The sequence below is a fragment of the Paramormyrops kingsleyae genome, chromosome 22, assembly GCF_048594095.1.
Source record: "Paramormyrops kingsleyae isolate MSU_618 chromosome 22, PKINGS_0.4, whole genome shotgun sequence".
Lineage (NCBI taxonomy): Eukaryota > Metazoa > Chordata > Actinopteri > Osteoglossiformes > Mormyridae > Paramormyrops > Paramormyrops kingsleyae.
In genome coordinates, this window is record NC_132818.1 from 19,252,238 (window position 1) to 19,273,493 (window position 21,256).

General features: G+C 49.2%; 1 protein-coding gene across 1 annotated transcript in view; it reads left to right on the top strand.

Annotated features, from left to right (window-relative positions):
- The window catches only part of mrc2 (mannose receptor, C-type 2), a 32,505-nt gene that overhangs the window by 6,471 nt on the left and 4,778 nt on the right, over positions 1 to 21,256 (top strand). The window contains exons 2-21 of the mRNA XM_072704693.1: positions 3,584 to 3,994; positions 7,710 to 7,883; positions 8,073 to 8,237; positions 9,382 to 9,495; positions 9,834 to 10,169; positions 10,398 to 10,552; positions 10,962 to 11,090; positions 12,977 to 13,092; positions 13,655 to 13,800; positions 13,908 to 14,125; positions 14,545 to 14,687; positions 14,775 to 14,871; positions 15,027 to 15,165; positions 15,383 to 15,409; positions 15,507 to 15,673; positions 16,243 to 16,411; positions 16,747 to 16,889; positions 17,042 to 17,156; positions 18,968 to 19,131; positions 19,698 to 19,806. Of these exons, the coding sequence (XP_072560794.1) occupies positions 3,584 to 3,994; positions 7,710 to 7,883; positions 8,073 to 8,237; positions 9,382 to 9,495; positions 9,834 to 10,169; positions 10,398 to 10,552; positions 10,962 to 11,090; positions 12,977 to 13,092; positions 13,655 to 13,800; positions 13,908 to 14,125; positions 14,545 to 14,687; positions 14,775 to 14,871; positions 15,027 to 15,165; positions 15,383 to 15,409; positions 15,507 to 15,673; positions 16,243 to 16,411; positions 16,747 to 16,889; positions 17,042 to 17,156; positions 18,968 to 19,131; positions 19,698 to 19,806 (3,237 nt within the window). The remainder of the gene's footprint in view (positions 1 to 3,583; positions 3,995 to 7,709; positions 7,884 to 8,072; positions 8,238 to 9,381; positions 9,496 to 9,833; positions 10,170 to 10,397; positions 10,553 to 10,961; positions 11,091 to 12,976; positions 13,093 to 13,654; positions 13,801 to 13,907; positions 14,126 to 14,544; positions 14,688 to 14,774; positions 14,872 to 15,026; positions 15,166 to 15,382; positions 15,410 to 15,506; positions 15,674 to 16,242; positions 16,412 to 16,746; positions 16,890 to 17,041; positions 17,157 to 18,967; positions 19,132 to 19,697; positions 19,807 to 21,256) is intronic.

Here is a 21,256-nt window from a genome sequence, read left to right on the forward strand (position 1 = left end):
GCTACGTAATGAGCGATGAACCATGTTTTGCTGCTTGGTCGCTGCATATAGCATTAAAATTTGTTCTCACACGGGCGTGTTAACTTGGTTCCGGTTTGTTGGGCTTGTCTGACTCCCATCTGATTGGTACCAAAAATAACTAATAGAGTAGGTGACAAGTTATTTACTCTTCTGGTCACAGAGGAGTGATTTCAGCATAATCTCCAAACCCCTGGAATAATAAAGTTCAGTGTTATTTATAAAAGATTCCGTCATGAATGGAGGATGGCCAAAAGATTTCACAATTATATTACTCACATGTGTGCTGAATTTTCTTTAATCCACGCAGAAGTTTCTTCAGAGAGGCACATGACAAGAAAAAGAGTCCAACGCTGAATTTGACTTTAATGACAATATTACTCATAATAGCGATTGATAGTGAAAGTTTTTTTTTTCCACTTACACTTTCCTTGAGGGAACACAAATAATGTAGTGGTACATTCTTCATTCATTAACCAGAAACTACGTGTTAATTACATACTGACCCCATGTTCGTTTATCATTAATTAATCATAATGGTTAATGTATTTCCCTGCCTTGCGCCTGTAGCCTCTGGGATAGGTTCCGGACCCCACGCGACCCTAAATAGGACAAGTGGTTACAGAAAATGGATGGATGGATGAATGGATGGATGGCTCATGTATTTCATGCAGTTACTGCATTTATTCATGATTTGCACTTGAGTAGTAACTGAGTTAATAAGTCATCTGTGTCCCCTCATGTAAAGTTACCCCTTTTTCTATCAGGGAAAACATGGATTTGCAATTTAAAGGCAAATGTGGAGGATTTAATGACTCATGAGACATTTTTTTAAGCAACACGCATTTTGTATGATAAGCTGATATTAATGCGGCACAATGATTTTGCGTTCATATTTAACTTCAAAAGGTGCGGTTCAGATTGTCCTTTTTCTCTTCACTGTACTTGGGGTACATTTGGCTCGTTAAAAAATGTACCTGTTATCTGAAGAACTTAGTTTAATCGGTCTCATATTGCTTTTCACGCATATTGCTGTGCCCGATATCTCACAAAACTGAAAATAGTCAATCGGAAGGTGCCGCAGCCTTTTCATGTCGTGCTTTGACTTGTTGAAAAAAAAGATTATATGTCGGAAGAGACAAAGAAAATAAGCCCCTAGTTGTTTCTTTACTGCATCCCAATTAGATGACAGTACACACATATTTTTTTAGTTTGCACTCCGCTGCGCTTAAATAAGGGCCTCTTTCCTAACTGCTGGGTGCGACAATGAAACGTGCGAGTATGCGGACGGCAATTAAGTCCAATTTGGCTGCAGGAATCCCTACTAGGGGGGGGGGGTGGTCTGGTTGGCCGGTCTGGTGTCGGGACGCGCAAATGTCTGCTCTGAAATACAGAGAAGGAAAGGCCGGTCAGTGATGACGGATTACCGTTTCTCCTGACAGAAACAGGATTTTATCACCCGTCTAGTCCACGCCTGGTTTGTTCCGAATGCTTTTCATCTCTCCACCGACACAAATCAGTTTTAACGTTTTCATGACACGGGAACGCTCTGGAGGAGAGGGCCGCTGCAGTGGAGGATTTGTGAGGCAGTGTTGGTTTTTTTTTCTTTTTAAGGATCCCATCTTCAAGGACCAACTGCTGCCAAGTTGCCCCTAATCTCTCACCTTCTCACTTCCTGCCTCCTCAAAAAGGGGCCCAAAGAGGAGGAATGCCAAGAGTCTTTATTTCTGATTCTCTTATTCTCTTTCCGGTCCTGGGCTTCAGTGCGAGTCCTAGCCCCCCCTGTTTTAGCAGTACCTCAGTTCCTAACTTCACTCTCAGTTCCTAACTTCACTCTCAGTCCCTAACTTCACTCTCAGTCTATTTAACTCACCTCACTCTATCTATATAACTCACCTCACTCTATCTATATAACTTACCTCACTCTATCCATATAACTCACCTCTTCCTCATTCTTGCAACCTAAGCTGAAGGATGCAGTGAATGTATCCATTCACAGCAGTCGGTGGCCGTTTTTCCAAAGTATTTAACAAAGAGGAACCTTGGGGGGGGGGGGGGGGGTGTAAAGAGAGAGAGCGAGAGAGGAGGAGGAGGAGTAAGACGGCGAGCTTTGGCACTGGAGAAAACCGCAACTGGTTTTACAGAAGGGCGCTGGTCTCTGCTCCCAAAATTCCTGTCAGCGCATACCTCCAGGTCTGTGGAGTGAAGTCACTCCTCAGTGGCCCTCAGACGCTCACACGCCACAGGGACAGCATATAAACAAAGAAAAGATTATTTATTTACACGAGCATATTCAGAGGTATATTTAAAATTAATTTTAAACAGCCTATCCTATCCTAAGAAATGCAGCTGGCTACTGTTTTGATGGATTTCTAACTGGACTTGCGCAACACCACCAAACCACCACTGTCCCCCACAGTCGGTTGGCGTTAACTGCGCGGCCCCCACGCTGGGGTGTCGGCGTGCCATAAACCGGCACGCGTTTGTTTAAAATGCTACCATTTGCCGTATATACCTTCAGCCGGCAGACGGGAGGTGTCAGCATGCAGACTGCTGTTCTAGTTAGGGATTAACTGGAGCAGTGCCCCCCCCCCCCCCCCCCAGGCCCTCAACACTCCTCCACACCGCTGCTCTGACTCCCTCATGTACAAAATCTTATTCGGGACGTATTCCCGGCTCTGCGTTATGCTCAAGGATAAAACGTTAAAACGTAGCATCTGACGGCTACAAAAATCCTTCTCGAACAAATATGGGATTAACCGTTTCTTAAACCCTGGTTTGAGTGGGATTTTCTTCCCTTTTCCGATGTTTTGTACGAAAAGTGACCTGGCAGAGACTTTTCTCATTTGCTTAGAATACAGTTCCACTGGGAAGGTTGCCTGGTAGGCCGTTTTGTTTTTGCGAGGTTTGCCTGAAACGTAATTCCAGCTTTTCTGGGCAGTTTCTGTCTCTATTTTTCTTTTGTGATTTTATTCCATGGCAGCTGACCTTTAACAATATCTATGCAACGTCTTATCTGAACGTACTATAAACCGGTTTGCCGGAGCCACCTCCTGTCTTGTTTAGTCTGTCAGATAAGTGTAGGTTAGTGAGTATCACAGTCCGTTTTTGGTTGTTTGGTTGTTTTTCGGTATCGCTTCTTCATAGTGCCACCTACATAAATACAGATGCTCCTCTGTTTATGACGTTTTCACTTTACAATGCAATAACATTGCACATTCACTTGTCAATTAGATGTGCTGTACTATGCTTTTGATTGATTCTGGCCAATGGCAGCTTTCACACAACTCAGTGTTTAACAATGTATTGTTCAGTGTTTTGCACTGTATTTAACCAATAAACCTGTATTAATTGATTTATTTTCCCCTGGTATTTAGTTAGGCAAATTAACAAATTATTTACTTATTCAATGATATTAATTATCTACTTATCATATTCTTATCTGAATATTTTCCTCTTACGATGGGTTCATCGGAATGTACAGTAATTCCATCGTAAGTTGAGGAGCAACTGTAAACAAAAAAATAAACACAGAATAATAAACGACCTACATTTCTTTCCACAGAGGCGAAGGACCCGGATGTGTTTGCCTTCTATCACGAAGGGGCGCAGGCCTGCCTGGGCGTACACGACGGCGTCCTGCGCACATCGGCATCCTGCAGTGAACTGGCGCAGCAATGGAAGTGGGTGTCGCGCGGGCGCCTCTATAATCTGGGTGGCACAGCATGCCTGGGCCAGGCCACCGGCGAGGGCGTCACCACCTCTCTGGGCATGTACTCGTGCGACCGCGAGCCACCCCGCGTCCGTCTGGGCTGGCACTGCAAGCTGGTGCTGGAGAGCCTCAGTCTGTACATGCCCTCCGGCCAAGCCCCCAACGCCAATGCCTCACAGGATGCTTCAAGGTGGGAGTCGCCCGAGGGGCAGCGCTGGAAGTTGTACAAGTCAGAGGGGGATTTGTGCTCCAAGACGTACCGCGGTAAGACCTGAGTGATCAGCCTTTGTACCGCCGTAAGACCTGAGTGATCAGCCTTTGTACCGCCGTAAGACCTGAGTGATCAGCCTTTGTACCGCCGTAAGACCTCAGTGATCAGCTTTTGTACAGCAGTAAGACCTCAGTGATCAGCCTTCGTACCGCCGTAAGACCTGGGTGATCAGCCTTCGTACCGCCATAAGACCTGAGTGATCAGCCTTTGTACCGCCGTAAGACCTGAGTGATCAGCCTTTGTACCGCCGTAAGACCTGAGTGATCAGCCTTTGTACCGCCGTAAGACCTGAGTGATCAGCCTTTGTACCGCCGTAAGACCTGAGTGATCAGCCTTTGTACCGCCGTAAGACCTGAGTGATCAGCCTTTGTGAGGCATTTTGGAAAGTTTGCCAGCGTGGGCTTAAGCAGGCCAGTAAATCAGAATTATTAACCCCCTTTTTCTTTCTTCTAATTATTGGTATTTTTTAATAGGAGTGTAACAGTACACTTATTTGGGGGGGGGATAGTGTTGGTGTCGGTTTTCCTCCCTGGCTTAAGGGGGAGGGCAGTTTTGCTGTGTCATCTGGCACAGATGTGGCCCAGCGGGATGGCCAGCCAGGAGCCGAAAGCCCTGCAGCCGTTTGCATGCCTTCACGCACCCCCCCCACCTAATCCCGTTTTCTTCCCCGTCATCTGGCCATCCTCGCCTGCCGATGACCCGGAACGCGTAGCGATGACGTTGCCGACCGCGGCGGTGCGCAGACAGGCCGGCGTTATTTTGGCACAGGTCCTGGGGACACATCTGCTTTGTTGCACCCGAAAGCCGGGTCACTGGAGCCGCCAGCCCTCAGAGCGTCTGCTGCGGAAAAGTCCGCCACCAATCTGCTTTTTTTTTCTCCTCTTTTATAATCCTTTGGCCTACTTTTAGCGACTTAGCGCTGGAGGAGCACTGGGTCGCGGTTACATCACCCCTGCATCATCTGGTACCCCCGCCGCTCTACGGCTAGCCCTACAGCCAGACCCCGGGTGTCAGCGTCCTTCCTGGTAGCCTGCTTTTCTCCCCCTATCAAGCAAGAAGTCCTTCCCCAGCAAACACCCCCGGCCGTTTCCTCGAGCGGCGGACACTACAGGTCACGATATCGCATTTCCTTTTGAAGTCGCTCAACGCGCTTCGCTAACAACCGGCAAGGACGTCGCTTTCTGCTGGGAAATCGTCACAAGACGTTTACGTTGCGTGACGTCACATGTGCGACCCCCTCCCCCCGCAATCGCTGTGGGTGGAGGTGTGGTCACGCTAAGACTTATTCAGGAAGAGAGAGGAACCGCTGGCTCATATTATCACAGTTTTATTGCTAATGATACATGGATTAGCTTTTTAAACGAATTAGTCGTTTTTAGGGGACCTAAAGGTCTGCAGAAGATTCATCTATCTTCCAACCACTTATAAAGTACAAGAGCACTGGGGGAGGGGGCTGGAGCGCATCCTAAGGTGTAAAGCAGGAAGGTATCTGGCCATTTGCCGGACCCTCACACACACACACAAACACACACAGACACATACACAGGTTTGTAATTATATCTTTGTGAGGACCCTCCATTCATTTCTATGGGGAAAACTCTAATCCCAACATGACGACCTTAACCCCTACCCAGCCTTAACCTTAACCATAAGTAACCAAACAAAATACGAGACTTTCGGCATTTTTACTTTTTTTGATTGCATTCACAGATTGCATTCACACCTGAAAAATGGTCCCCACAATGTCAAAGAAACAGGTTTTTATTACATTGTGGGAACCAATTGCCCCCTACAATGTAATAAAAACGGAATCCACACACAAACTGTGGGAAACTTCAATGAGCCAAACGTCCAGAGTAGCCGTCCATGCTTCCAGCCTCTTCAGCTTTTTAAAACACCTTTATACTCTTAATAAGTATGTACAGATGTCTAGAGGGGCTTAGCCCCTTGCCCCCCTCCCCCCCAAAAAAAACATCAGTACCCTCCCCATGTTCCACAGTCAGTGATTGGCATGTTAGTAGGTGTCTTACGTGCCTCACACATCCACATATTTAGACTCTTGCTGAAGTAGCGCAAAGTTTGCAGTCATTTTTGTTTTGGATGCATCACCAGACGTCAGCAGACGAATCTCTGAAGCTTGATGCCCCTGCCCATCTGGCCCTGATTACAAATGGAGGGGGAAGTCCACTCTTCTCGTTCCAAAAGCGGAGCCTCTTGGGGGTGGGGGGGGGGGGGGGGTGGCAAGAGGCAGGCCAATCGTGGGCAGGCATTGACCAGACACCTCTGACCTCTGGAAGGCTTCACGCTCTTGGTTGTAAATGTTCCAGAGATCCCCCGGCCTGGACGGAGGTGAAAGAAGTGGCCTTTCCAGCGGGTGGTTTAACATCTCCGTGTAAGGTAACGCGGTATGGTGGGCAGCCGCATCGCTCACAGGTCTGCATCCCACAGATCACCGCTCGCTGGTGACTGAGGGCAAGAAGAAACATTTTGAGTTGATTACTGCACTGCGTGTCGTGCCATTAACCTTTGTTTTACACTCCTAATACTTAAGAAATACACTTTTAAAAAATCATTTTGGAAGTAAGAGATAAATCTCCATTCGCCGCAGGACTGAGGGCTGTATTATTTCTGGCCAAGACTGAGGCTGTAGGGCTTTATTGCCAAGGAACTATGGACTGCAAACAGGCCAGGTGTTCCCTGCTCACTGAAGAATAGTTTTCTGTTATCCAGCACAATACGCCCACTATCTCCTGATAATTTAAATTTCACTTTGTATTAATTCCTGCTGCACTGTGCAGAATTTCCCTAGAAGCAAATGAAAATGATGTATATTTCAGTGATATTTCTCATCACGCCGTAAAGGGATGCACACCTCGTTCTCCTTCAAGACAAAAGAGTTTACCATGTAAGCCTTAAATCTGGAACTGTGAGGACTGAAAATATGCAGAAATATGCCGATTATTTCCAAAAGAGTCGTTGCTGAAAATGCTCATTTGAAGGTTTTAATTGTTTAATTTTCTTATGGTATATAAATTTAACTGGTTTCCTCTCATAGTCCAAAAACATGTGGTTTGTGTGTGTGTCTGTGTCTGTGTATGTCTGTGTGTGGATCATGTTTATATTACAATGTGGGGACCAAATGTCCCCCACAATGTGATAAAAACCTGTTATTATGACATTGTGGGGACCATTTTTCAGGTCCCCACAAAGGTCTGTGAATGCAATCGAAAAACTTCATAACCCCTCAATGATATGAATGTAAATGTGTGTGTGTGTGTGTGTGTCTGTGTGTGTGTGTGTGTGTGTGTGTGCCCTGCAGGGTGTCCTCTATGTAATGTCTTGTGCGGCTCAGGATAGACTATGACTTATCCCAGGAAAATCAGCTGGATAATGGGATGGATGGATGGATGGATGAATGGATTGATGGATGGATGGATGGATGGATTAAATCCAGTTCCATGTTCTGCCCGAAACCAAAGCACAGTGCACAGACCGTGCAGCCCTGGTCTACACTGAATAAACACTTTAAATCAGCAGCTGTGAGGATTTGCCCTTCCCTGTCACGTTATGGAAGCTGACATGCCAGTTCCTGTTCGTAAAAAATAAAATGAAAATAAATAATACAATGCAAAGGCTGATGAAATGAGTGCGCAGGCAGTAGAGGAGGCTGCTCACTTCGGGAAATAAACCCCTCTCACTCCCTTGCAGAAATATACACCATCCAGGGCAATTCCCACGGGCGTCCCTGCAACCTGCCTTTCCTGTACGACGGGCAGTGGTTCCACGGCTGCACCAGCGTCGGCCGCGAGGACGGACACCTGTGGTGTGCCACCACCTATGACTACTCCAAGGACGAGCGCTGGGGCTTCTGTCCAATCAACAGTAAGTCTGCTACTCTGCCCCCCCTCTGGTGTGTTGTGGTACTGCTGGTCCACTTGAATTTATAGCACAGCCCAAAAAGATGCCTTCTGTGTGCGACTAAATGTCCAAAAACATGTCATTTCGTCTGACATCATGCTCAGTCCTCCTGCTTGTCCCTGCTTAACCTCCGCCCCCCCCCCTTCTTCCCAGGTGAAGACTGTGAGACTTTCTGGGACATCGACCCGGTGACCAAAAACTGCTACCAGTTTAATTTCCAGTCGGTCCTGTCCTGGAACGAGGCCCGTGCCAGCTGCCGGCAGCAGAAGGCAGACCTGCTCAGCATCACAGAGGTTCACGAGCAGAGCTACGTCAGCGGTGAGTTAACATCCAGCCTAAAAACCAAGAGTTGTGCCGGTTTCTCCCTATCATTCATTTACAGCTGATTACAAAACGTGGCACTACAGTCACTCAGTGGGCTGTTAATTCACACCTGCAACCTCAAAGCCGGAACAGTGAGGCTTAGAAACAGATTTTTCCTCAGACTATTCAACAACTGTAGCGTCTGGCTGTTAAAACTATTGATAACTCTGGATTCACAACTCTGAATCTAAATGTATTTATTATTTTCACATTGTGCTCCCATGCCAGACTTCCATTTTAAATCTTTCCCCACCAATCAAAAGGTTTTTTGTCTCTCTTCGTCTACACCAAGTGGATAAAAGTATCGGGATGCCTGGCCATCACACCTACAGGGATTTTTTATGGCATCCCATTCTGAATCCATTGGCATCAATATGGTGTTGCCCCCCCCCTTTGCAGCTATAACATCTGCCACTCTTCTGGGAAGGCTTTGCACAAGATTTTGGAGTGTGTTTGGGGAATGTTTAACCTACGCAGGTTTCAGCCAAGCCAGCTCGACATCTCCGGCCGCAGCCATCCTTCGACTTTCTCCTCCTCCCACATTTCAGGCGATTTGTGGAGCAACAAGATTGGCAGAAATTCTAACCAATCACGGTTCCTAGAGTGTACTTCTTGTGTAAGCCTTTTACGGCATCTTCCATTGCCGAAGACCAGTTACAATACTCAAAAACACAGAAGGTGCTTCTTGCCCCATCCCAGATACATCGGTGGCATCCTCGTCAAACGAGATCGATCCCATGATTCATTGTGCCCTATGTTCGTTCTTGGAAGGCAAGTCAGCAAGATCACTCTTGCCAAGACCACAAGTATGATCTTTGGTATTGAGAAACACTCGGTGACTAATAGGAAACAGAGAAAACCAAAAACACAAAACACACAGGCACTACATGCAACTCACTTGTCCTATGTGGAGTTTTTGGGTGGATTTACTGCCCAAAGACGTGTGAATTGTGTTATTGTATGGGTGTGACCTGCCTTTCCATCCAGGGTGCCTCATAATTAATAATTAACGACTTATTCCATCAACACTTGTCCAAGGGACGTGATGAATCTGACAGGAAAGAAGGTGTCCAAAGTGTTTCCTGCTTTGTGTCATCAGGTTTACTGACGAGCTACAGCGCCTCCCTGTGGATCGGTCTAAATGACTTGGACATCAACGGGGGCTGGCAGTGGGCAGATTCTGGGCCATTCAAGTACCTCAACTGGGAGCCTGGTGAGGAAGCTCTGTGGGAGTTTCTAACACAAAAAAATTTCTGAGGGCAAAAAGAAAAATTATTGGTTTAGAGAGAGAACCAGTCAGATTGTAGAGGAGGTAAATCCAAGTAACTAGAGGAGGCGGGACTAATCAGTCAGATGTCTTGGTCCTGCCTCTTCTAGTAGCCTGGACCCACCTCCCATGAGCTTGTTTTACCTGGGCGTTGTGCCAGAGTTAGTGGAACAGATGCTGATGTTATTCTTGTAAGGGACAGAGGGGGGCAGTGTGGGAATCAAGTTGGGGGAGAAGGTAGGGGAGCAGGGTCCTAATGCCCCCTTCCCGCTGCTGTGCTACAGACCAGCCGAGCCACGAGGGGGAGGAGAACTGCGTGGTGATCCGGACGGAGTCGTTGGGCCGCTGGCAGACACGCGACTGCTCAGTGGCCCTGCCCTACATCTGCAAAAAGAAGGAGCTGACCGGCTACGAGGACGTCTGGAAGTATGAGTGGATGCACAGCCTGGCCGAGGGTTGCACCTTTGGCTGGATGGAATTCCACAGCTCGTGCTACAGGCTGAACCCGCGCCGGCTGACCTGGGGCGAAGCCCTGAAGACTTGTAAGAAGTTGTCAGGAAACCTGGTCAGCATCCACACCTTGGAGGAGCTGGAGTTCATCGTCCACAACCTGAAGAAAGGTGAGGCGTTCAGTTTTTGGGGCCCCACTCAACAAGGTACTTCAGGGGCCCTACGGCACCTAGTGTAGTGACTGTTTGTTGCCAGCAGGAGGCCGGGAAACCTCAGGGCCTCACACAGATGCGTGGTTTGAATGGTAGTAAACAGCGCCACTGGGAAGGGGGGGTCCCACCCCCCCTCAGTCAGAACACTGATTACCAGCAGGCATGTGGCTGTTTTGTTTTAATTAGACCTGGAGGAGCTGTGGATCGGATTACACGACATGCACATGCAGATGAACTTCGAGTGGTCTGACTATTCGCCTGTCAGGTTCACCTACTGGCACCCGTTTGAGCCCAACAACTTCCGGAACACCCAGGAGGACTGTGTGACCATGTGGGGGCCGGTGAGTGTGAACCCACAGGGCGTGGGGCCCTGACACACTGTTTATGGTCTCAGGAAAGACAGGCTCTGTTCACCAAGCACATTTTAACTCTTCTTTTGTATTTTACTGAAAATGTTTGCTAGAATTTTCCACTGAAGCGAGGCTAGTGTACTTGATCTCACATTTGTAATCGTTTTAGTTTAGATATTTTTAGTTTCATAATTATTTCTTGCTCTCTTGTTCCTTGTAACCATGTGTGTGTTTGTTTCTGTGTGTGTCTGTGTGTGTGTCTGTGTGTCTGTGTGTGTGTGTGTCTGTGTGTGTGTGTGTGTGTGTGTGTGTGTGTGTGTGTGTGTGTCTGTGTGTGTCTGTGTGTGTCTGTGTGTGTCTGTGTGTGTGTGTGTGTGTGTGTGTGTGTCTGTGTGCACAGGAAGGCCGGTGGAATGACAGCCCTTGCAATCTCACCCTGCCCTCCATCTGCATGAAGGGTCGCACGTACGATGCGTCCGAAGTCCTCGATGAAAATCTGGAAGACGTGATAGACCACAACTGCAAAGAGGTGCCGGCCTCTGACCCCTGCCTCCGCCGCCCGTTCAGGGCCCATGCGACTCTGCATGCAGCTTGCATGGCCCATATCTGCTGCACCTGCGTTTGTGCACATGCGTGTCGTCGTGTGTTTGGATGGGTGTCCCAGCGTGTCAGCCCCGCTCGGTGTTTGTGTCTGTATAAAAAAGCCCAGCCTGTGACCTCATCGTCCTTTACCCCTCCCCTGCCCCCCACCCCACACAAAGGCCCCATTCAGCCTTACTGCTGCGTCATGTGTCTTGTTCCCCAGCTGTTTACAGTCAGCCTCGGTGCACCAGTACCTCACAGACTCCAAAGCTCCAACTCTCGGCCCTGTCTCCCTACCATGGTTACTGTTTGTTGAATGAGAATGATTGGTTCGGAGAAATAACCAATCAGACTGTAGAGCAGGTGGGACCAATCAGGTATCTTGTTCCTATCTCCTGTAGTTGATTGGACCCACGTCTTCTACAGTCTGATTGGTTATCTCTCTGGACCAATCATTTTTTGTTCTGCCCTCAGAACATTTTTGTGTAAGTAAAACTCCCACGAGGCCCCCGTACTCGCATCCTGGCTCCATGGCTGCTTGCCTAACATTGGGACCTGGATTCTTCCCCCCCCCTGCCCATTAGGTACTAGGTCCCTGGTCCTCCTCTCTTTCCTCCCCCTGCACATATCTGCTAACGCCCCCCACTGCAGCCCCGGTGCTCCGCTGCATTCGCACATCGTTTACTGCCCACGGTCAAGGGCCCGTGCATTTAGGCGTGTGTGTCATGGTGAGTAATGTGGAGCTGAAGGGACAGAGAAGGTTATTTATGGTCATCGTCATTCTTCGCAGTAAATATCTTTTGATTAAAGGTTTTAGTGGCTCCTCAGAAGCTGTGAGGCAGAATAACTTCGAGCAAAACTTCTGTTGCAGGATTAAAATAGACACAATTATCCATCCATCCATCCATCCATCCATTCGTTCATTTGATTGTACTGAGTATGCAATCTGAAAATTTTTGAAGAACTCGCATCCTAAAAACACCACATCAGATCCTATCCCTGGGCCTGAACCATGGTGCAGGTTTTCAGCCCCCATGCTGAAGACTGCCCACCCCCCCGCCCCCCCCCTTTCTGGCACAGTGAAAACGTCACGTCTCTTTTAAGTTTGTTCTGGAGTCGACAAAGGGGGAGAGATTGACAGCTCAGGACCCTCCGCTGTCACCCCGAAGTCTTCCAGACCCCAGACAACTGGGAGAGCTTCACATATCCCCCCCCCCAACCCCCCCCCCCCCAACATCAGAGTTTGCCTTTTGCATGAACCGTGTACACAGATGTGGTTTGTGCTGTTAATTTTTTTTTTCCCGTCCGTCGCGTTCCAGAGCTGCTGCATCCTTTATCTGTCATGAATAAAAGCTAGAGGATGATTCCTAACTCTCAGCCTCTGGGAGTTTGCATGCTCTCTCCGTGCTGCTTCCTTTCTCCATCCCGATCTCATCTACAGTTCAAAGATTGGTGTCGCTTGATTGCGATGGGCTGGCATCCCGTCCAGGGTGCCCGCTGCTTTGAGTTCTAACCTCACGTCGATTTTGAACTAGATAAGCCAGGAGTGGCCAGTCTAACCCAGAAATGGCTGTTGCATGTGTGAGTTTTCGCCGCAACTTCATAATTAGATCACTAATTAGAGGACTGATTTTCTGAAGAGTCCTCACACCTGGGTTTGAACAGCTGACCTAAAGGTTATCCCAAAAACCTGCATACACACCGGCCCTTTGTGGAGGAGATTGGCCACCCCTGAAATAAGCAGTATGGAAGATGAGAGGATAATTGGTCATGTTGCTGAGATCTCCTCCTTGTCACTTCTAGACCGGCTCATCTCTCTGCTCTTCCTGCTAGGGCTGGCACTGGTACCGTCCATTCTGCTACATAGTGATGGATGAGCTGGTGACCTTCGATGAAGCTCGGAAGGCCTGCATAAAGCAGGAGGCCATTCTGGTTCCCGTGACCACAAGGTCAGTGCTAAGCCTAAGCGAAGCTGCAGGAATTCTGAACGTCGGGTTTGGAAAATCCTTCTTTTTATGGCGAATTCTTAAAAAGATTCATACTTTTCCCGCGCACATCTGCTCTGTAATCTCATCGTGAGATTATTTACAAAAACGTCGAGCTCACCAAAAGGGGGTGGGACGTGCAGACGGACCGAGATCACCGTCATGATCTGTGAAGGGGGAGATCTTTCTGCTGGGATCCCTGTGTGTGGGTGGATGTGCAATATACATATTTATACAGTAATATTTCACAGTAATATCTGGATGAATGGTGTATTAATAGAAAGAGTTTTAACTGCAAAATTGTTCTTAGCGTCCCATTTCTTACATGCCACCACCATCCAGGCTAAAAATGACTGCGTTTACTCCAGGTAATAATTTTCGCCACAGCCTAATTCTCCTCGTAACCGGATTGCGTTAGTGCTGTTCTTTCTTTCGTGAGTGTCAGCAGTTTGGTGGGGGCTGCCGCACGCTTGCTCCTCCGGCGCCGGTCGGGGTGGCTGGGCTAACCTCTTTGCGGTCACTGCAGCTTTCAGCAGGCCTTCCTCAACCGGCTGATGCCGAGAACCACGACCTACTACTGGGTCTCGCTGCAGGACCAGAACGGCACCAACAGCTTCCGCTGGCTCAGCGGTGACGAGGTCTCCTACACCAACTGGCACGTGGATGAGCCAGGTCCTCCGCGGGCTGCTGCCCCTCCCATCCGCTACATCAGCTACAGGCACGTTTGGTCTCTCTGGAGAAATTCCTTCGGCTGTGTGACGTTCTCCTTTCCCACACAGACTACAGTAAGGGCGGCTGCGTCGCTATGTCAACCGCCGCCAGTCTGGGCAAGTGGCAGGTGATGAACTGCAACTCGACCCAGGCCAAGTACGTCTGTCGCATGAGCCTGGACTCGCCGCTGAGCCCGGAACCCACGGCCCCCCATCCCACACCCAGCCTTACTGGGACCTGTCCTCAGGGCTGGAAGACCAGCAACACCATGCACCACTGTTACAAGGTACATGCTCTCCCTTTAACCCTAAGAGGCCGACTGACCATACACTCTGTCCCTCTTGTCAGTATTGTTGGCCTAAAGGGACGGTGTGTATGTTTAATCTCATTTCATTTATTGTAGGTTTAAACATGTACATTGTCTCTGTGTTAACTGACTGCCCCCCTCCCCCCCCCCAACCACCACCCCCCCTCTTCCTGACCACTCCTCCCTCTATCCCCACAACCTCCTCCTCATTCTCTCCTCGAGTGCCCCTCCCCCCTCTCCCTGACCACCTCCCCCCACTTTCCCCTCGGCTGCCCCCCCCCCCCCCATCACCTCCCCCCTCACCCCAAACCACCTCTCCCTCCCAACCCAAAACCGACCCTCCCCCCTCTCCCTGACCACCCCCCTCCTTCTCTCCCCCACCATCTCCCCCCCCCCAGGTGTTCCACTTCCCCCAGCTGGAGCAGAGACTCAGCTGGCTGCAAGCTCACCTGTTCTGCCGGAAGCAAAGCGCACAGCTGGTCAGCGTCGGTGGCGTCAACGAGGAGCAGTTTATCTCCCAGGTGCTGCACGAGACCTTCGGGTAGGTGACCCGCGCCGGTGGCTCCTTCTGTTCATTATGGCCGCCCGTCCTGCTCTGCATCACCAGACTTGTCACCTGGCCCCGCAGGGAATCCGAGGACCACGAGCAACATTGGCTGTGGCTTGGGCTGAACCGCCGGAACCCAGAAGACGGCGGCAGCTGGAAGTGGAGTGACGGGTTGGGGGTGAGCCGCTCGATCAGCCGCTGAGGACGTTTATCCACCCGGGGCGGATGCTGTTTCATCCCCACTGAACACATATTTATTTCCTTAAGAAAGGAGTCCAATTGAACCACGTGCTCACTAGCGCCCCCTAACCCCCGCTATATTTCCTCCTGCAGTATGCTTACCACAACTTTGGCATGCATGACTTATATGAGGGAAACATGCACGACTGCGCCATGATCGACCTGGGTTCCATGCAGTGGATGACGATGCAGTGCGAGTCGCAGCTGGACTGGATCTGCAAGATGCCTAAAGGTATTGCGTCACACCACCCCTGAGCATTATGGGTATTACTCAGATCCAAATAGGGACCTGTGGACAGGAACACATCCCATCCCACAGGCAGCCAGAATCCCAGTTTAACCACATACCATCTGCTGCCCAGTCTGTGAGACACACGTGCATGCGACGTTAGCAGGGCTCTTGGTGTACGGACTATGCAGAAACCGTAACCATCTGTCTCTGTCCTCAGGAACCGTTGTCAAGGAGCCGGAGGAAGGTCAGTCTGAAGTAACGCATCACCACCATTACTTAAGATATCCTGCGACGCCGATCTGCAGGCTTCTTGACCGTGTCCGTCTTGCGTCCATGAGCAGAGACCAGCCTGAAGCAGTGGGTGCAGTTTCAGGAGGCAGAGTACAAGTTCTTCGACCACCGCTCCACCTGGTTCCAGGCCCTGCGGATCTGCTCCTGGCTGGACGCCTCTCTGGCTTCCGTGCACACGCCAGAGGAGCAGGCCTTCCTCACGCAGACGCTGCGCAAGGTGCCCCTCCCCCCCGACACCGTCTGCGCGCTCTCGCTCATTCTGGGGATGCGGCCGTCACCTGTGTCATGTTTACTCAGATGTCTGGTGAAACTCAGTTGTGGTTGGTGAAAAGCAAACCAACCACAACTGGAACTTCTTGCATGCTGATTACTGCACAGCTGTGTCTCACCCCATTCGTTTGGGTATTTTATATTTTCCACCTGGACACTGATTCAAAATGGCCGACGCCAGATGTAGGAATTACCTCAGTGGCTGTAGCCGCACCTCATTGGCTGAAGCTGCAGAACACTGACCTATTGGCTGTTTACATGACTCTGAATGTTGCGTTGATGGATTGTGCCGTTCTCCTCTACTGTTGATGGACCATTTTCACACTGTGACCCTGTCTTGCATAAGTGTATATGGAGAATGGATGTTTTCAGCCAGCTAAGCACTATTCTGAGCCGTGTCAAAGCACGGGGAACACTCAGAAGACATGCGTTATGCAGGGCAGCTGCCGCTTGTGTCGCTTGTGTCACTTGTGTCGCTCGTCGCAGTGAACGGCTCTTCTCGTGCAACACCGGCAGATGTCCAAGGTTGAGGGACAGCACTGGTGGATGGGGCTTCACACCTACGAGAACGATGGCCGCTTCCGTTGGTCCGACCACTCGGTGCTCAACTACGTCTCCTGGGCCCCCGGGAGACCGCGGCCCGTCAGCCGCGATCGCAAATGCGTCTACATCACCTCTAGTAAAGGTAAGATGGCATCCTGGGGTAGGAATGCATGCTGGGGGGGGGAGGATTCATGATTGACTTATAATTAAAAAAGATTTCATTTCTTCAAGTACATGGGAATCCTTGGATTTTCACATATCCCATTCTACTCTTCTGTTAGACAGTCCTACAATGATATGATATGATATGATATGATATGATATGATATGATATATCCGGGGCTCCTGGAGTAGCTCTTGGGATTAAGACCCACAGGCATGACTTTTCTGCTGGTCGTGGGACTCCATCTGCTGCCCAGATGGATTATGGGATATCTCTGAGAGGAGTTACACACACAGTCCGCTTCTGACCCACAGACGAATGGGGAGACCAGAAATGCACCACAGACCTGCCCTACATCTGCAAGAGAGTGAATGTCACCGGTATTCCTCCACCCACCCCGCATTCACCTGCCCTAACCGGCGGCTGTCCAGGCGGATGGGCTCCCCTATTCGGGAAGGTACCCATCTGTCCGCTGCCGCTCTCCTGGGGGGATCTTAGCTGGCAGCTACGGCTGCTATGGCTGTCTCTCGGGGGGGGGATTCTGTAGAGCTTATATCAGAGACCTCACTATGGAGCAGAATTCCCCTAACAACGTCTGTGTCTCTGCAGTGTTTCAAGGTGTTTGGGCACCGGGATTCCCAGCGGGTGACGTGGGCAGGCGCCAAGGCGCAGTGCGAAGCCCAGGCCGGCAGTTTGGCGGTGCTGTCCGACCACGTGGAGCAAGGTACTGAAGAGCTGCCCCTGATTCTTCTGCACGTCTCAGTGCTTCTCATTTGCTGGTGCTCTTATACTCACAGACAAACATTCTGTGGAATGCACATCATGGCAGAGAGCATTAGACCCAGCATGGGCATCTAGAGCTCATGGAAGCTCTGATTGGATGAAGAAGAGGGAGAAGTGGTTCTCAGGCGTAGGAACAGAGCAGTAACATCTTTGTATGCCAGAAACTCCGCATCAATTATTTAGGTTTTTCACTAAGTGTAGTTAGTGGTGGTCTGTGTGATGCTCTCCGCTTGGAGAACTGGGGGTTCAAACACAGGGTTTCATTCCCAGTATGAGTGAAGATAGAAGACTTGTGAATTTTTCATATTGAAGACATAGAGGGGGGGGGGTGACTAGAAAAATACATCTGCAAAGAAATCTCATCAGCTGTACGGTCTCCCGCCGCTGCCCCCACCTTCCCGAGACTGAGTCTGAATCTTTACACCATTAGTCCAAGCAGCATAAACTTAAAATTAACCCTGTCAGTCAGTCTGGGCATTTTTTTTAGACGAGGTGCAGAGTTGTCAGGAAAGGCGGATGACAGGCTCGGCAAGGCCGCGTCAAACTATCCATGAGCATTTAAAAGTGTGGAGACGTTTCATTCTGTCAGTATTCAAAAATAATATCAATTATGGGAAATTATTCGCGGGAGGGAAAGATACAAATTCAATGTTTCAGTCGTTTTTTTCTGGTACGGGGGTTGGGGGTGGGGGGGTGGAGTCTGTCTCAGGCAGCATCAGGCACAAGGCGTCTGGCAGCTACAAGCGATGGAAAGATAAAGTAAATTTGGTAACTAACTTGTTTCTGGCCTGGAGAGAGAAGGAAGAACCAGACGTCTAAAGACGAGTCACGATTCTATGCCTGGAGCACAAACCGACCCCTGTTTTGTCCATGAGTGTGATTAATATTTAGGATATCCAGCAACCTGAAGTAGCTACCTAGCGATTTTAGGATGGACAAGAGCAAACAGCTACCGCAGTGTCATGGGGGTAACCCAGCAATTGACAGGGGCCCTGCATACGTGAAATTCTAATTTATATGCTCAGGAAATGCTTAGCAAATTCAACTGTAGGGAACTCTCCCCATCCACCAAACAGGCTTTACTGTGGGGGACCTGTATTTCTTCAGATTGAAAGCGGTAACCCTAGTGGTGGCCCCAAGGTGACATTTTGTCAGTGGGCCCAGAATCTTTAGCCACGCCTGTGGGGGTGACACAGGGGGTGCTGTGAGTGCGGCGGGCTGCTGTCAATGCGGTCTAGAGACGATGATTGTTTCTCGATTCCGACCCTGAAAATCAGAAACCGAGTCTGCTAGATGCGGCTCAGGACAAACATACTCAGCTTCACCTTTTCTTTTTTTTTTTAGATGTCATAGATGTCATTTGTTTTTGAAGTGAGTTTTTTATAAATCAAGCTGATAAACTGGGTGCATTGATGGGCTAACAGATCCAAGGATTCAAAGAAAAGTCAAATCAGTTCCCATTAGTTTATTTTTTGTGAGCTTGCTTCCAGTTCCTCTCCTGCATTTTTTAACACGTCATATTCTTAATAAATTAATACCTGGATTCATTAGGAATAAGCTACATGCTACCTGGACCATTAAAGCTGGCCATTTAAACCAGTGTTTCCTAATCCAGTCCTCGGGGGCCCACAGTCGGCCCACAGTCAGCCCACGTTTTTGCTCCCTCTCAGCTCCCTGCTGCGTGTCCCGAGGACCGGCTTGGGAGACGCTTGTTGACTCGACATCCGCCCGCTGTGTCCTGTGTCCCCACAGCTTTCCTGACCACTCTGCTGCCCAACGTCAGCTTCAGCCTCTGGGTCGGCCTCTCAGACATCGACGTGCGCTTCCAGTGGCATGACGGCACCCCACTGAGCTTCACCAACTGGGCCCCCGGGGAGCCTGTGGCCCACCGAGACCCACTGCTCACTAAGACCCGGGTACGCTGCCCCCTCCATACTCTATATGTCAACCGCCCCTCCCGCTCCCCACCGGCCTCCTCCTGCCTCGTGTCTCCGAGCCCTGACGGGGAAGGTGACGCGGGGACCTCACGGGTGAACTGTGCAAAAGGTCGCTGTGGCCTCGGCGGTGATGTGACAGCTGGGTTTCCGGGCCAGATGGCCTGGGGCATCGCTGGGGCGTGTGCAGGACTGTCCCTGAAAAGTGTACCAAATATAAAGACATTCATCTAATATTAGTGAAAAGAATAAACAAAATAAGTGGCAGATAGATAATCAAACTGCCGTTTCACAAGTGAGTGGACATTATAGAACCAGAAAGTAAAAATCCCAGACCAAGATTTGATTTCAAGCAACCAGTTCAGTACTCCGTTGACTACAATTCTTTATACTAAGCTGTCGGTTGAAGCAAAATCTTGTTCTGAGCTTTTACTTTCTGGACCTGAAATGTCCACCTCTGGTAATAGAGAGAACCGTAGTAGTAATTCAACCATGACGCTGACATGGGGCGCCGCGGAGTAACAGTGATGTCACGTGGCTCGCTGCAGGTGAACTGCGTGGCCGTGCTGCACGGAAACCCGGACAAGATGACGGGCATGTGGGCGTCCCGGGGATGTGAGGCGGAGAAGCACGGCTACGTGTGCCAGAGACGGAAAGGTACGAGACGTGCACACAGGCCGTGATTGTAGTCTTTGGCAGAGGTGGAAAGTTCCGGTCCAGAAAGTACAAATCCAGACCAAGGTTTTGTTTCAACCAACCGATTACGTGTAAAGAGTCACCGTCACAGAGGTCTCAGCTGGTTGGCTGAAACAAAACCTCGGTCTGGATTTGTACTTTCTGGACCGGAACTTTCCACCTCTGGTCTCAGGCACTGCCTGCTTTTAAGCAGGCAGTGCCTGAGACCATTGAACATTTTCAATGGTCTGAACATTTTATTGAAGACTCCTGTCACCAGGAAACCAGTATCAGAGCTGTGGCTCACAGATAAACAGAGCTTCCATCCTCGGGCAGTGAGGCAAGTCAATAGCTAATCAGGCTTTTAGCGTGGACACCTGTTCAGTTCATTGACAGGTATCACCCGCGTTAAAAACGTTCGCTTTACGCTACTTCGCTTCTACGAAAGACCTACATCAGCGCCTGTTTTCGCCATTGGAAAGGAATCCGAGGAGGATTTTTGCTTTTGCAAAAACAGAAGAAAAGTGAAAATTTAGCATTTAGCGTTTGTTTATTAGTGAGAAAATTATAGATATGCAGTCATGCGCCGCCTAACGACATTTCGGTCGACGGAGAACCGCATATATGATGGAGGGCCCATAAGATTATATTGGAGCTGAAAAATTCCTATTGCCATGTGACGTCGTAGCCGTCGTAACGCTATAATGCTGCACATTTCTCACCTCCTGCGCTGCCAGTCATATCGAAATGTAGCTCATACAATTATGTGCAGTACATAGTACTTGATAATGATAACAAAATGTGTTAAATGATGTTATTGGTTTATATTTGCTGTACTTTTTGTTGTTACTTAGGCTATACCATTTAGCCTAGGTGCGTAGTATGCTACACCATCTAGGTTTGTGTAAGTACTCTGATGTCCTCACAAAGACGGAATTGCCTAAGGATGCATTTCTCTCTTGTGACGCATGACTGTGTTGATTCTAGTAAGTGGAACTACGCTGTACGTACATTATTTCTACTTGATGTAAGCTGAGTATCGTATTATTCCCGCTTGTACCGTATCTTAGCGTTATTTTAGGTTTTATATGTTATTTGGTATGATTTGGTAGCTTATTTTTGGGCTTGGGAACTGACATTTTCCCATATACAGTAAATGAATGGTAATTGCTTCTTCGCTTTTACGCCATATCGGCTTACGGAAGGTTTCATAGAGATGCTCCATTTTCGGATAGCAGGGGAAACCGGTGTTTGCTTTTCCCACTTATTACTTTTCTATTGGGAGCTCTCAGGGAGACTCATTTCATTGCCTGCATGTACCGCTGAGTGCCGTGCTGTCGTGCATTTGATAAATAAACTTTGATTTGGATTTAATCAAAGTGAACCGCGCACGGCTGGGATGTGGCGCTAATCTCCGTGTAGCTGGACGTCC